Source organism: Corvus moneduloides, chromosome 10, assembly GCF_009650955.1.
Source record: "Corvus moneduloides isolate bCorMon1 chromosome 10, bCorMon1.pri, whole genome shotgun sequence".
NCBI lineage: Eukaryota > Metazoa > Chordata > Aves > Passeriformes > Corvidae > Corvus > Corvus moneduloides.
This window is the reverse complement of record NC_045485.1, coordinates 24,621,544-24,638,305: the sequence shown is the minus strand read 5'-3', so window position 1 is coordinate 24,638,305 and position 16,762 is coordinate 24,621,544. Positions and strand designations below refer to the sequence as shown.

At 42.6% G+C, this 16,762-nt stretch overlaps 1 protein-coding gene across 1 annotated transcript in view; it reads left to right on the top strand.

Annotated features, from left to right (window-relative positions):
* SERPINI1 (serpin family I member 1) overlaps window positions 1-16,762 on the top strand; it is a 44,660-nt gene that overhangs the window by 10,221 nt on the left and 17,677 nt on the right. Inside the window, exons 2-3 of the mRNA XM_032119016.1 lie at window positions 13,537-13,804; window positions 15,118-15,348. Of these exons, the coding sequence (XP_031974907.1) occupies window positions 13,555-13,804; window positions 15,118-15,348 (481 nt within the window). The 5' untranslated portion in view covers window positions 13,537-13,554. The remainder of the gene's footprint in view (window positions 1-13,536; window positions 13,805-15,117; window positions 15,349-16,762) is intronic.

Below are 16,762 nucleotides of genomic sequence, written 5' to 3'. Positions count from 1 at the left end.
ACTCGGTCCTAGGGGAAAATTACTTAGGCATAGGGAATACTCCTGGTTTTTGAAAGACACTGCTTGAATGCCTGCCAAATGTAAGCTTTTTTTCCCACAGTGACCACCTTGACCTCTTTGACAGTATCATAAACCAAATAAATACACAGCAATATCCACAGTTGGGTCAGGACAGTACAGGGGAAAATTTCTAGTCTGGATTCCTGGATAAAGTAATCTCAGCAGTTCCCAAAGGGAGTGAGTGGGGAGTTGCCAATGTCAAATAGGAGGTAAATATGGTCACAGTTCCCTCCCTGAAACAAGTCAGCAAAAAGACCTCTGGAAATCTGAACAACCTGGAGACTTTGAGGTAGTTAAGCTCTAATTTTGTAATGTCATGGTTTGAGTCTTTCTATATGAGACAGGTTAAGTGAATAGGACCTTTAAAATGAGAACAAGGAAATGTTTGTTTAATAAGGCCCCAGTAAAGATTTTTTCCTTAATGCAAACTCGCTGAATGGGAGTGTAAAAGCCTTCGAGGTTAGGGATCAGCTGTGTCCATTCAGGCTTGTAATTACAGCTGTGATAAGTGTGTTTTCAAGTCTTGCTGTACTAAGAGTTTTCTTAATCCATTATTTTACTAGGCCTTTCATTGCCCCTCCTAGTACATCATAACAATTCCTGAAAACTTGTGAATCATGGAAAAATAAGTGCTATTAATTTCTGGCTATATAGAGACATGGGCTAGAGTCTTGCCTGGGCAAGTGCATGGCCATGTCTGACATCACTAATATTGTATTTAGGAGCCACGGTAAGCACACAAATATTACAACTCTGTGTGGTGAAGACTGGAGTGTTTAAAGTCAAGGTTTTTAATGTAGCTTTGGGGAAAAAGTGTAGTGAACTTTTAGTCCATTATTAGTAGCCATGGTTACTGTGGGCTTTGAGAGTTGGAAAAGAGATGTCTTCTGGTGAAGGCTGGATGTTTTCTGCTATTGGCTTCCCTATATTTTTATGGAAACAAGCACTGATGTCTCAGCTGGTTGCTGTTTGCTCTTTAAGTGCAGAAATTCACACCACTGAATGTCCCATGGGATTGGACACTTGGTGCAGTGGAGCTGCTATCACCTCTACACAGGCACTTAACTGCTTCAAACAACAAATCTCAGTGTTGTTCTTCACTTCAAGGTAGTATAATTCTGTATATTCTGCCATGGATGAGTTGAACAAAGAAGTAGTAAACATAAAAGTAACTTTAGGTGGATGATTTCATACTCTGAAGAGGGCCAGCAATAATTTTAGTGTTCTTTGAGCCCAGTGATAAACTCTGTGATCACGAGACAGAGGTGGCCATGCTGCACAGTCCACAAGATGCACAGCTGATCCCTGTGTGCTGCCTTAAGGGTTAGCAGAGTCTTGATGCAGTGAGAGACGAGCTGTTGCCCATTTACACCTGGGGGTGTATTTGGATCCAGTGGCAGAACTGTCCTGTGGTGACTAACTAAAAAAATGTGTGTGATTTGGGCACTGCTTCTCATCCAGCTGCACCAGCTCCAGGAGGTCTGTGTGAGGCAAGGCGTTCTGCCTGCTTGTTGCCTAATGAGTTTGCTGCTGAGACAGATTGACTGAAAATTAAAATATTTTTTCTTCTGTGACTATATTGATGGAACTGCTTGGCACAAACTGGGCCTGAATTCATTGCTTTGAGGTGCAGCTGTCCACCTTGCCTTTTTGACAACTTAATTTAGACATAACAATCAGATAACCTGTGGAAAGCTTGAAAAGTGGGATCTCATATACAGACACAAGAATTCAGGTTGGCCTACTTAGCTTTGAAAGCCACGCTAATTAAAAAGATTAACCTAATTTTAAATAAGTGTGTATGTTACCCACCAATGTAAAATATTGGACGCACATGAATCATAGCTTGTCAAACAAAAACTGGGAGCACTGTCACAGTCTCTCTAAAAAAAGGCAGAATTAATATTAACTTGCCATAAGAAATCCTTATCAAAACACCTTGCTGGAAAACAGGCAGTTTGGTTTGGGGAAGGGAGACAGGGAGGTTTCAACCTTCAATTTTCATTCTGGGTGTTGGAAATTATTTGATCCCTTTCTTTAAGTTATTGGAGTTTTCAAATGATAAGTATCTTACAAGAAAGCAAAAACCAAAACCAAACCACCCAACCAAAAAAAAAAAAACCCCAAACATCCTCTGTACAACACAGCATGAGTGTATTCCTGGAGCCTCAGGGAGGTTGTGTAGATGTGAGCCAGCAGAGCACAGCACAAGTGGTCTGTTCCTCCAGTGCTTTGTGATTGCTCTTGTTCATGGGGATTGTTGCAGCATTTACAATCAAGTCTAACGTGATGCAAACTCCTCTGTGTGGGAGAATAAGCAAGATTAAGACAAATTCAGCTCCCTCCATGTGGTGTTTAAATGGCTCATCCTGGAGTGGGTACTTGGAACAACGTCAGTTCCCATAAACACAAACCAATGAGGCTTGAACAGTGAGCACAGAAGTGAGCTCCAAAGCCAGATTCCACCTTCCAGGCACAGCTTGAATGCTGGACTCTGAATGGAGCTGTTTTGTCCGTGGTGAGCCAAGAGTGATGTTTCAATAGCCACAAGCCTCCGAGGCCAGGATAAACAAAACTATGGGAACAAAAATGCAAATATTTTACCCCCCTCCCTGTGGTAAATAAGGCTTGTTTTTTGCCTCTGACTGAAAAAACTGTATTTCTTTGGTCATTGTGTATCTTCCTTTGTGGATAAGATGCCTGCACAGCAGGGAGTAGTTTTTCCTCCCTGCCTTTCTGTTTCTAACTTTCCCGTTTATCCCTTGAAGCTGCTGTTGTTCCAGATATTCTCTCTGAACAATTCAGAAACACATGCAGGGCACCAAGCTTACTTCTTGTTTTCATGCCCTGCCAGCTCTCCCAGTGTGAACAGCATGAGGCTGCTACTGTCCCATTTGTTGGCTTTTTGTGTTTTTTCCTTAAGTTGGTAAGTTCATGGATGCTTGTGAAGAAACAAGAGGGAGGAAGGACATGAATGATGATGTGGAGATAAAAGCATGAGGATTTTTTAGTGGCTATTCTGTCCATTGTGCCATACTAGGTGGTTTATTCTTCCTGTCTAGATCTGACTTGTCTGTATTGGTGTCTGGAGTCTTCTCTGTGATGAGGCAGATGTCCTGGTTGCTTGCTTTTTTTAGGTATTTGCAGGGCTGCTCTCAAGTGGAAGCAACGTAAAACCAGAGTTGTGGAGTTGTAGAAGTCATGGGGATAAGAGAGACAAACGAAAATATTTGAGAATATATGAAAAATACCAGCAAAGCAAATAGCAGTGATGCTGAGGGCTGAGAGGCAAGAATTGGAATTGGCCTTAGGGGTAGGAGGAAAGAGGAGTTTAATTTTCTTCTCCGCATGGAATTCCCATGCTTCTCACTCCTTTGGGAAGGTCGGTGATCAGCATCCTTCAGATCAAAAAGAAATTCTTATGGAATGCCTTGTTGGGAGTTTTGCACTGTGTAAAATACAGAGTGAAAAAAATCCTGCTAGTGGCTGAATTTGGCATTGAAATTATTCTGTAGTTTTTAGAAAAAAACTCTGTACTTTGTAACAGATGTTATTCTGCTATGTTAGAGAAATATTTGAAGTGGAGAGGCTTAATGCTAAATTTTTCTCTCAGTTACTGATTTTGCTGAAATGTTCTTGCTCAGTGACTCCATTTTGCTGGTTTAGAACTGAAACCCTCTGAGTGACTCTTCTTTCTCACCCTTTTGTCTCTGCAAACTTCGTGCTAGACCAGCTTTAGAGCCTTTTCTCACTGTCATTTTGTGCCTTAGCCTTGGCTCTGCTGGTTGGGCTGGATGCACTTGCCAAAACAGCCCTTTCAGCTGGTTTTTAAACCCGGGCTTTCCTAGGCCCTGCCTGGCTCATGGCTGTGCCAGGACAGCTCTGTCAGCTGGTGGCCGTGTCCTGGGCGCGGGTGCCGGGGCTGCCAGGAGGGCTCAGCACAGAGCTGTTGCTGCTGTCAGAACAGGCTCTCTGAGGTGTGCAGCTGCTCCCAGGAGGGATTGTGGCTGGCTGGAAGCTCAGCAGTGGCTGCTGCAGTCCTGAGTCTTCCATGGAGAAAGGGACCATGGAGCAGAGAAGCGTTGGAGGAACGGTGTCCGTGCGTTATAAACAGCTGTCCTGGTAATGACAAATTGCTGCTGGTAATTAATCAGGGTATAACATCTACTTGGAATGCTGGGGTTAATTGTTTTGGGTTTTTTTTTTTTTCCTAAAGCAATCTGTCTTATTACTGTACTGTAAGAAAGTAATTCTGATCTCAGAAGTGTTAACAGAAGTGAATAATAAGTCTCCTGGCAAGAGGGACGTTACCTAAATGTAAATGGAGCCCAGTGTTGATTGCAAGGCTGAAGCCAGTATTATTTTGTAGGAAAACAAGCTGGTTTGTACGTCACGCTTGCTTTCAGTTCATGCAGTGACAGACTCCTCTTCTGAAATCCTGATACATTTTAATTAACTTTCTTCATCATCTTGACACAGCTATACCATAGCGTGATCTCTTTTCTTCTGAAGTCCTTGTGAAGGGAGCTGAACAAGGTATGGAAGAATTAACTTCTACTTTGATCTTTTGAAATGGTGTTTCACACCATATACTTTTTCTATTTAGTTATTCTGGGATGATTTAAAGATTATCATTCTTCATTGTGTTTCTTAAAGGACATTTGAAAACTTTCCTGAGTTGGTTGATGGGCTTTTAAAAGGCATTCAGCAAAGCATCCTCCAGAGATGCACAGTTTCTAGGTGCTTCTCATGTAGCATTCCCTATTCCTACGACCCCAAGTAGTGAAGGGTTCCTATTCTGTTTTTGTTTCGCCCTAATTAGTTATGTCTTTCAGTCCTCCTACTTTGGAAGGTTTAAAATTGGCTGTGAGAGCTTGTATAATGCCAGGCAAAGTACATAGCCTAATGTAATATATCTGAAGTGACTTTATGTATAAATAGGAAGTTGCAAGAAAAATGCTGGAAACACCGCGTTCCAAACTCACTTGCTGTAAATGCTTCCACAGAATGTATTATTAATATATTTTGGTTCTGCTGAAACTGTAATATCATCATGCATTACAGCAATATCTGTGACATAAGTGACAGCTTTCATCGCTTATAAAACTACGCTCCAGTACATGCAGGAGTCTCGCCTTTAGACTCCAACTGCAGTGATTGCATCTGGCAGTTGCATATGGTGAAACTTAGATATTGCCCTTTTAATTAAATTATAGTGGGAGCTTGCTACTGGGAGCTTGATGATCAGCTGAATTTCACAGGAAAATAACAGAAATGGGACTTATTGTAAGTAAGGAAATTTGTGGTATGTGCAAGAGCAGGCAAGAAGTTGTTCTTGTGTCTAAAATAACTGATTGCAGTGTTCTATCTCTGCTGCTTCTGATAGAAAGAGACTACTACAGAATTAGCTCTCACCCTTCCTTTCCCAGATAGCCCTAAGGAAGTCTGAGGGAGGAAAAGGAATGCTGCTGTCTCATTTGGGGCATCTTCCCTCGATGGTTGCACCCTGTGGAGTACTGCACTGGCCTTTTCACTCAAAAGAAAAATCATTGCAGAGGTAGAACGTGTCAGAATTGGTTCTTGAGAGCCTCTCAGACCCAACTTCCCCTCCTGTGTGTGGGCATTGTCCCTCCTTCCACAGCAGATCAGGTCACCATCTTCACCACCAGACCGATGTATGTGAGAGAGGCCTCGTTCAGGGAGCTCTGCAGGACTGACAGCCTTCATTGCAACAGAAATGGATGTTAAAAAACCACCAAAACCAGTCTGTGCCTAGTAAGATGCTTCTATGGAACTTGACAGGTAGACCCCCTGCTTTTGGTGTGCTGACAGCAGATCCTATATAGTATTTCAATCTCAAGCCTTGAAGCTCTCCGCAGTCAGGCTTTGTTGACTTTTTCAGATGAGCCACAGGCACACCCCCAGTTCTGAACCTTTAGAATCCCCAAGTTCCATAATGCTTCAAATCTTCTCCTTCACAGAGCTTGTAGGTTTTGTGTTTTCTTATTTATAGCTCTTACTTTGTGGGGCACACTGGAGCTGTCAAAAATAAGGCATTCTGCCAAACTATTTCTAAAAATTTGTTTCTCCTAGACAGAAGAAACAGAGAATTGCATATGAGTCCTCCCAGTTGCAGGCCTTATAGCAGTAGATTTGGAAACAAGACCACCTTTTTAAATTGTCTAGACATGTATTTAGATGTTCACTTTAGGCTATTCAAATTTAAGTATTTTGGACATGGCTTCTCAGCATCTCTTTTTATTTTTTAATTGGAGCTGAGGGAATATGCTTGAGGAAGCGCAATTAAGACAACTTTGGCTTGCATAATTGCCTCAGCAGGTTAGTGACTCAGTGCCAAGCTCCATGAAAGTTTAAAAACATTTGGGATTCAGTGGAAAAAAATTGTCAATATGAAATTTTTCAGTTTACCATTTACTTTTCAGGTTTTCTCAAAGCTCGTGGTGCCATGGAGTCATTTAAAAACAGATATAAAGAATCCTGAAGGGCATGACTTGGCTGTGTGTTGGAGAGCAAGGTTTTAGTGTGGTCCAAACACTTCCTGTAGAATGACTCTTCTTTGTCTTAGTCGCTCTGTACTGGAGGTTTAAATGCCCCACTCTTTCCTATATCCTTATTGGGCTGCTCTCTAATGAAATTAGCCTCGAGGTTTCCTGCTCCAGAAGGCAATGACACCATAATTGACAGATGGTGATAAAATCCTTTAACTTATTAATAAATGTTTGTGCAGATTGAGATATAGATGTCGTTGCACCGAGACAAACAGTTTCCAACAAGCTCAGTGGTTCCAGATGTGTCTGTAGAATCTCTGCTTGACAAGGTAAGGGTAAACATTTTTTAGGGATAAACATTTTTTGCAGCACAGAAAATGTAAGTACATGCCCTAATACAAAGGAGCTGCCTTGGTGGCTAAATGTAACACATGTCTTAGCCAGCAGTGATGTGCCTGCCTGCCATCAAGAGGAATCTGGAATTTCCCAGGACTGTCACCACTTCAGGGACTGCACTCCTTATACCCAGAGTGCTTTGTAGATGCTTCATGTGCTGCGTGCGCTGTCCTTGATAGCTGTAGCTTAAAGCATGTTATGGACATCTAGTTATTCTGGCATTTCCTTGGCTATATTCTGCTGGTTATGAGCAATAACACCTCCTGAATTGTGTGTCTGTTGCTGTGAGAATTGGTATTTGATTTGCCTGCTCTCACCTCCAGGCAGGCTCTGTGTGGCAGCCCCACGTGAGCGTGTCCCAGTGCATTGGGTGAGCACTGCTGGCTGTGGGTTCCCAGCAGGGTGTTTGATACCCTTGTGCTGCTGTCCCCTGGACACCTGCCTGTTTCCCTGGCTGTGGAAAAGCAATTATTTCTCAGGTGAAGCCAGCTCAGGTTTGAGCTTTGTTTTGCAGTCCTTGTGCTGGAGGAAGAGAGGGGCTGAGTGCCAGGGAGGAAAAGGGAGATGAACACAGTGAGCAGCTGATGGGAGGAAGCGTCATGTTACTTCTGTGAGGTTTTCCTGAGGTAAAACCACAACGTTCTGGAGGTGAGAATGCTTCTGCTCCAGTAGTACTGGCTGGAGGTGCAATTTTTGCCCAATCTTCAAGCAAAAATCTATCCAGGTTGGACAAAGCAGAAGGGACTGAAAAGGTGATTCTTGTGTTGCTCTGCAGTGGAGAGAGTGGGTTTGTAAGAAGCTTGAGGTTTGTGGTAGCAGCCACATTCCCCTGTTGTTGTAGGGCCTGAGGCAAGCCTGAGCTAGCCAGGAGCAAATCCTGGACATCACTGGGAGCCTCCTCTGCACATCCTTCAGGGTAGCCATGACAACCATTCCTGGTCCTGGGGAACAGCTGAGGATCTCACTGACTGCTCCCGCATCCCTTGTGCTCAGCTGGGGCTCAGGGGGTTCTTTGTGGAGGGGAAGTTGGGATCATTTTCTAAGCTGTGTTCATTTTCTAAACTGTTATTACCAGTTAGGTGGTGCCTCTCACTCTGATATTTATTGGTTGATGTGATTGCCAACAAGAAATCATTCAGAGAGTAAAAGTGCCTGCAGCAATTGTCATGTTTACCAACTGACAAAGCCGTAGTGGCTGAATTTCACCAAATTTACATCCTTCCATGATTCATCTGCCACAGGCGTGATACAGTTCTGGTTGGGTTTGGGGGAGAGAGAATCCCACAGTTCTACCTGGATCCACAGTGGATTTTTCCTCTGACCAGCAGGTCTTGTTCCCTGAGCAAATTTGTCTGTTGCTTTATCAAATTGTTCTGCCAGACTTCTGTCTGTTCCTGCAGCTGTTCTTTACAGGAGACAATGTAATCAGTCCTGTTACCACACTTGCTTTCCTCCCAGGGCTTTTTTTTTTTTTAACACACTGCTCAGGAATCAGCAGTTTTTCTCATTTGTGCTTCCCACACCTTTGGTGTTTAGCTTGCAGGTAGCCAAGAGTAATCTTGAAGGTAACTAATCTTAGTTTAGTCTCTGTGTGCTGAGGACCTAAGGCAATGTATCACAGCTTTATTTTGTAGGTTTTTAAAGCCATAAATTAGTTTCTTTATAAAACCCTCGGTAAAGGTGTAAAAGAAAAGGAAATTATAACCCATATTTTCAACCTGTCTGACAAGTACAAGGTACTAGAATTCAACCCTTAATTGAATTTTTGGCACCTTCCTACGCTGAGTCCAGGTCTCGCTGTTTCAAAATTCATGGTAACTCATGTCTGTGAACTCAGTTGGAGTTTGTTGATAGGCTATCTCAAAATATCTTGGCTTATAGAGAGTGCCTGCCCCTTTTGCATTTTACTGGAACCGAATAGTTCAGAGTTTGTGGGTGTGAGGGGGCGAATTTGTTCTGCTTCCTCTTAGTCATCTCAGCCTTCTGCTGGGGAAAGGCAAGAGCTGGATAAGCAGTCCTGTATTTATCAGATGAATGTTTTTCTTCAGACATCACAAGAATGGGTGTTCCTGTGCCCATGCACAGGAGCACATCTGGGCTGGCCCCACAGCAGGCAAGCAGGAACACTGAGCTGGTTGTGGCCACTTGGGGAAATGTGCTGGGCTGAATTTTGGGACTGATTATATCTTTCCAGATGTTTTCTGAAATGCTGAATAAAAAAGTTTCCTGGGAATTGAACCAGGTATGCTGCCCTCAATGCCAGTACCCCCTGAAGGACGTGTATCTGGAATCTTGTTGGGTTTAGTGTTCTATGGCTGCTTTTTTCCCCTGAGAACAGTTGCAAGGCAGAGCAAAACTGATACTCTGACAGACCTCCCTAGCAAGTGAGGATTTGTGATACACAACTGTTTTTCAAGAAGAGGCTGTGGCAAGGAGAGTTTTATGTTTGCACTGGTTCCTTGATTGCCTGGTAGGAGAGAGGTCTTCATGCATCAATTGATGAAATCAAACAAAGCTCAGAATCTATCTGACATACCCTCAAATGAGAAATTCATACCTTTAGCCTTAAGAACTGTATGGCTGAGGAGTGAAAGTATTTTTGACAGCTTTTTTTATTCTTATATTTAGCCAACAAAAGCAAAAGGCACACAGTAACATTTGAAACTGATGATTCTTGATTTTTAAGCATTGTTCGGTGGGGACGTTGACTCCTTTTCCACTTCTGCAGTATTATTTAACCAGATTGCATTGACGCAAAGCAGCAGTGACAGACTGTACTGGGGATGGCTGAGGAAGACAGAAAAGACTGAGTAAAAAGTTTGATGATACTCCCAGGGACTGTTTTAAGTTCTGAATGTGCATTACATAATGTTCAGCTTCATTTCCCGCCCTTAAAGTGTGTTTGTGAGTAGGGTCCAGGCAATTAAAGATGCTCTCGGTGCTGCTGCAGTGACAAACCAGGGTGCCCTGGGCTCTGAGTGGAGAGAGATGCTGGGAACATGCTGCACCAGAATCAGTCACAGCTCTTGGTTGGATCCAGCCCTCCTGCATGAGGAGGCACAAACCCAAAGTAATCCAGCCTGAAGTGAGGCAGGATCAGAGAAGCAGGAGCTGCTCTGGCTGGAATGATAATTAAGAGCTGGATTCCCAGTTGTCAGCAGAGCAGTGTGCGCATGAACCAGAAGTGTGAGAGGAATTGAACTGAGGAATTTACCATGGACATTTCCCATTAGATGGATGAGATTGAGACCATTTTCACACTGGCTGGCAAGGATTGATCAGGTGTCTGTGGTGTTTTACAGCCCCTCCCCACTGACCAGCACCCCCAGATCTTTAGTTTGCTTTGAAGCATTTTCCCTTGCATTGGACTCAGTCATTTATTTTTGTATTTTCACAAATATCTTTAGAGAGCACTGCCAGCAAATGAGCTGGTAAATCCTCTGCCTGTCTCCCTGTGTTCATTCCTACCTCCCTGTCTGTTTTCCTTTTCCCTTGACGTGTGATGGGGAACTTCACTGTGAACTTTATTAGAAAACCTCTCTAGACTAAAATAATGTGGAAGGGCAGGGGAGGAAACCTAAGTCATTTGGTTTTAATTCATATCTACTGGGGACTTCTATTCTACACAGTTCAGCCTCTTGTGTTGCCATCAGTGGGATTTGGCACGTATTTAAAAGCATAAGTTTGGTACTTTGTCTTGTTAAGAGCATTTCAGTATAAATTTTATTTGTCTCCATCTATGTGCTTACTCTATTTTCTGTCCAACTAAATAATGAAAAGTAATACAACTTAATTATTTCATATGAGGAGTTTTTGGTGAGTCGTCACAAAGAAATATGATTTTGATTTGTATATAATGTTGGGGTTCCAGCATTGTCTAATAACAGATATTTTATTAGCATTCAGACAGTCTGACCTGCATGTTAAGCACTTAATTAAGATGTATAAATTTCCCCCTCCTTCCCCTCTGCAGTTATTTAAGCCTGTCTGGCAGTAGTACACAGGACAGAGATCAGTGATGGAGTGTTGAACAGCTGCCTCTGCAACTGTAAGCTGGGGAAGTTCCCATTTCTAAAACTGAAAATTATTTTACAGCTGTTTTAACCACATCGGGTCTCAAAGTGAGCTCAAGCTGTTCTTGATCCAGGAGTGGAAAGCTTTAGCTCTCTGTATAATTGCATCCACTGCACAACTTGTTTGTATAGATTAGGGTGGGAGAGCTCCCAAATTTGGGCTCATCCTCAACAAAAGAAGGATGAGCTCCTGCTTATCTATTTTCTGAGTACTGTTTTTGGTGCCACTATAGACCTGTGTGATGGAGGTTTATTAAGCTTTTCTTGCCTTGGTGCAGCTTTTAGGATAAGAGAATAATACCTGGGCTCAGTCTATCATGGTGATGTGCTGACTGAAGTCTTATGTAACATTGGCAGAGGCATGCTCCAGGGCTTTTAAATAAAGAAATCTACAATGCCCATGATCACAGAGAAATCCAGTTATTTTCTGTAACAGAAACCTTAATATCCTTAAGTCAATAATTTATAAATGGACAGATTAAAAAAATGAACCGCTATTAAGAAAAGCAGTTGTTGGGGAAGTTTGTGGTGTGTGGATAATGTTTGGGGTTATAAAAAATGTCTCAGTGTTTCAGAAATAAACAGTGGTGGTCAGACTGGTGTTTTGCACTGGGCAGCAGTGAAATGCTGGGTGGTTGTGTCAGTGGCTGGAACATGCAGGCAGAAGGATTAAAGCTGCTGTTTTAGGCTTGTATGGCTTATCTGTGCTGTTCCTAAATAGAATAAGAGCCTTCAGTGGACATTTTTGCTCTCTTACTAAGAATCAGAGGAAGATTGATCAGGTAGCCCAGAGAAGTGAAGTGATGCCACTATAGATGAGAGTTTATTGGAAATTTAGAAAAGGGGAATATTTCTTTCATGTGTGGAAAGAATCACGGGAAAGGAGATGAGGGGCAGGGGAGAGGCAAGGCTCTCCTTTTCCCCTGAACCATGTGGGATTGCTGCACTGGTTCATCTCTTTAATTTTCTCAGTTCAGGACTAAACAAAAGGCTGATGGAGGCTGAGGGACAGGAGGAATCTTAACTAGTGCTGGCACCAGTGGCTGCCAAGGCACGTGTGTGTACCCTGTTGTTCTTTGCATTTTCTGAGCTATAAAATGCGAGTAATAACACTTAAATTATGGATCATTCAGTGCTGTGCGAGTGAATTAGATAATGCTACATAGGCCTTTGAAGATGAAATGCAGAATATAAATGCTGTATAAAGCTTACTTTGTGTCATGTCTATAAAACCTCTGGTAATGCAGCCCCAGGATTGCAGGGAAGCATAAGGAGAGGCACTTGGGCTGGCTGCATGCAAATTGATTCAGTGGAGCAGCAGCATTCACACAAATCTGTGCTGTGCTGACGAGCCCTGCAGCCTGGCACAAGTTGTAAACACTTGTGGATAAAGCTCTGAGCCTTGTCCTGTCCAACCCCCTGCTTCAGGAGGATTTGCTCTGTTGTGTGGCGGAGGGAAGGAATTGAAATGGGAGCTCTGGTGGTTGCTATTTCTCACCCGAGACATGCAGCAGTAGTGGGTCGCATGCCAAGGTAGCACGGAGTTTAAAGGAGACTAAAAATGGAAGGATGAAGTTACACATTCACCGCTCCAGGAGCTGGAATTCTACTATCAGTAGTTGTGTGATGAGCTAAAGTGGGGTAGAGTGAGAACTGTTGCTTACTCCAGAGCATTTTAGCAAAGCCTGGAGGATGGATTAGTCAGAAGCATCAGTGCTAGCCCTTTTTTTAAATTTAGTTTCCTTTCTTGTTCCTGCTGTTGGATCTTTCTCACTGTACAGTACCCTTGTCCTCTGAGGCTCTCTGAGCGGGGGTTGACTCCCAGCTAGCAGAGCTACCCAAGTTTTCACTGTTATTTACTAACAAAAAGGGGTTTACTTGGTAACTAAGCCATGATTGATATTTTTTTTTTTTTCCTTCCCTCCTTTCAAAGAATTTTTGGCTGCTTGCCATGTGTTTTGCAACTGAGCAACATCATGGAACAGTAACTTTGTCACGGGTGTCCTCGAGCTCTCACACAATGCTTGAAAGAGTTTTACCTGTTGGGGGCTTACAGTGACTTAGATAAAGAAGTTGCATCTTACTAGAAGGTCACATGAATGAAAAATGCAGATTTATGGGTCTTCTTGGTGGGAAGGTGCAGAAACACAAACCAATTCCAGGTCAGCATTGCTAAACAGCCACAATTCCAAAGGGAAGTAGGAAAGGGGTTGCTGTCTTTGGGGTCTTTTTCTGTAGAAGCCATGAGTGTTTTGATGGTCTGGGGCTGGAAGATTTCACAAACACATAGTTACATAATAGAGGAGGTTATTTTTGTGTGAAAATAGATCATTACTTCTGTTTTAATTGTCTCCTCCACATAACTGCATTGTGCATTGAACTCTAGGGATTTTCTTCCCCCACAGATTTAAGATTAAAAAGTTGACTATTCTTCTTTCTCTCAAGTTGAATTTTATATTATTCAAACCATCTTATTTTGTCTAAAATTTATCATGCAGATCTTAAAATCTCAAGACATGTATTTCCTTGGACTGCTGTCTTTCCTCGCTTTGCAAAGCGAAGCCTTCAAGACCAATTTTCCTGATGAAACCATTGCTGAGCTCTCTGTGAACATTTACAACCAGCTGCGAGCCACGAGGGAGGATGAGAACATCCTGTTCTCTCCTCTGAGCATTGCCATAGCCATGGGAATGGTGGAGCTGGGAGCCCATGGAACCACCTTGAAAGAAATCCGACATTCCTTGGGGTTTGACAGCTTAAAAAATGGTGAGGCCTTTTCATCTTGTCTTATTGTGGGGCTGTTTGTCTTAGAGAAACAGGAGCAAGAGTGGGAGTGGCCTGCTCATGTCCATGGGTTATTAATCACTGGATTTCTTGGTATCCTTGATGGCCTGGGCAGGCTCAAACATGTGGGTTCTGCATGAGCTGAGAGATGCTGGCATAAAACCCTGCCTGGGCTACCTGAATCTTCAACAGTTGCAGCTCACACTGCTCATCCTGGTTTCTGCTGCAAAATAAAGTTGCCTTGGCCTCTAGAAATAGAAGATTTTTTTAGGAACGTGCTTTTTAGTGATTATAGTGAAACCTGGAAAGGAAAGCAGTAGTTTCAGCAAAATTGCTTCTGTTGATATCCAAGTAACTGGTTTGAAACCTGAATGACATTTCTTACTCATGCAGTGTGCTGGACTTTGGAGTCTTCAGTGAAAGGATGCTGGGGAGGAATTTCTGAACACAGACATCAAACTGTGTTTATCAGAACCACTGCAGAGATGATGCCTCTCTGTGGAGGCTGCAGCACCAATTGAGTTCTACATTTTGTCTCTAAAACATTAATCAATTATCCCTTAGCTGAAATTGAGGGAGTTGTGCAGTTGATTCGTTCTCGGCTGTTCGCTATTCTTGCATGAGAGTGGCATTCAGTGAAAGTGTTCCCATGATTTCTGCTTGGAATATATCATTGCAATCAGTTTTTAAGGTTTATTTTGTTGGTTTTTAAATTAAAAATTTCAGCTTCAGGCAAATGATGCAGCACTACAAGGCTCCTATCTTAAAGCAGACTGCTTTAATCCTGTTCAGGATTTGTCATTACCCACCAAGGATTCTGTACTGCCCCATGAAGGATCCTGGGAAATTCTAGACCTACTTTTGGCATAGAAAAGGCTGCAGGAAGTCCTTAGTTTCAAAATTTGAAGTTCATTTTTCCTTAACTGACTTTTAGCATGGAACAAAAGTTCTGTTCAGAATTTGTGGTTGCAAGACTTAGAAATGGGACCTGTAAGAATAGTTTTTTTTTAATCGCTCTTTCACTGTAGAAAGGATTTCCATTGATAGCTTTGCCTCTGGTGGGACTCAAATGTCTCATTAATTAGACTAATTATAGCTGGTAGAAAAAACAGGCTCAAAGTAATATGTTCTTGGAGATTATTCCTTCAGATCTGAAGGTGTGTGTAGGTTTAGAAACAAGTTTATTTTAATAAGATGACTTTCCTTCGCATAAAACATCTTTGTGAATTTTCAGCAGAAAAGCCATGGAATAACTTCCTTTTCTGAACTGCTGAAGCTGTTTTTTCTTTCCTCAGGTGAAGAGTTTGCCTTCCTGAAGGACCTTTCTGACATGGCAACTGCTGAAGAAAGTCACTATGTGCTGGACATTGCCAATTCCCTCTATGTGCAGAATGGGTTTCATGTCAGTGACAAATTCCTGCAGCTGGTGAAAAAATACTTTAAAGCTGAAGTAGAGAATGTAGATTTCAGCCAAAGTGCAGCTGTTGCTACTCAGATCAATAAATGGGTGGAGAATCACACAAATAGTAAGTCCATGTGATCCTTTTGTACACTTCCTGCAGGAAGTGTTTCTGTTTCCAAACTTGTGCAGTGCAGTTGGGTTGGTGCTTTGGCTTTTATCTGTTCAGTCTGAGACTGAAGTTTCTCCTCCCAGGAAAAGAATTCTAGTATTTCTATTTTTTCCTGTGTAGGACTCATCTGTCATAAGTAATATTAGTCATTGTTAATCATGTGGCATCTCTTTGAATATTTTTTTCTCTGGTCTTACCATCTGTAGCATTTATTGATTGAGACAGTTTTAATGGTATTTTAAATTATTTTTAAAATTGGTAAGTATTATTGGTAATGGCAGAAAAGTGGTCTGCAGAGGGGTTGTTGGCTCATGCTTTGGGTGTGTGGAGTATCACTCCTCCTCTGAGGAGCTCTTACTCACAAGGTTCTGCGAAACAGAATAGTAGGGAATAAAAAGATAATTTTGAACCACAGAATCAGCCTTTGTAATGTAATATTTTGCAATGTGAGGAAATGAGATAGCATGTGGAGAGGGTAGTTGATTTTAGAAACGCTGTCAACAGTTTCACAACACAAATTTGCAGCAGGGGAGTTAAGCACAAAATTACTGCTGTAAATATCCACATTGAGAGCTGCAGGATGCTGGCTTGGCTTGGCAGCTCCCAGAGAGGTGGCACTTCCTGGATACATGCAGAGTCCCAATGTCTGGGAGTCTCCTGTTGTAGGGATCAAAGCATGATCTCGTTCCTGTTCATCTGGCCCACTCTGAAGGTTGATATTTTGAGAGTAATTCAGTGGGGTCTGGCTCTGGCACAGTTGTACCGTTGGGAATTTGAAGGGATTGGGATCACCCGCAGGGAATTTACACATCCCCATGTAGTCTGAGCACTTAAGAATCCATAGTGCTTTATGGAAACGTATGGCTCCAAAGTGGAAAAGCACCTCCTGTCATGCTTTTATTCCATTTGGAAAATGGTCTGGTTTTTTCCCAGGGAACACAGCAGCCATTATGTTCCTAACAAACTGCCCTTTCTCTCAGGCTGCAGAAATAGCTGGATGTAAGTGATGCTGCAGATTGCAGAGTGTTTCCATGGACGTGGTGTCTCTCTGGGAGAGAAGGAAAAGCAGGGCCCACCAGGGCAGCTGGGCAGCTCTGAGTGTCAGGCTGGGATAGTTCCAGTCCCTGAGCTGGTCCCTGCCCACTCCATCTCCTTCTCTCTGCCTGCCAGCTCTGCTGGAGGAGAAGGCTGATTTCCCCCTTAGGAAAGGGGCCACAGGACAGGCAGGTTTCCAGTTCCAGCAAGTTTAGCATGATGGGAGGCTTGGAGCAGAAAACAGAACCATCAAAGGTTTCTCTGGGCAGGAAAATTCTTAACATTTCATTAGTGTGTTAACAAGATGTGGCTGAAAAAACATAAAGAAACATGA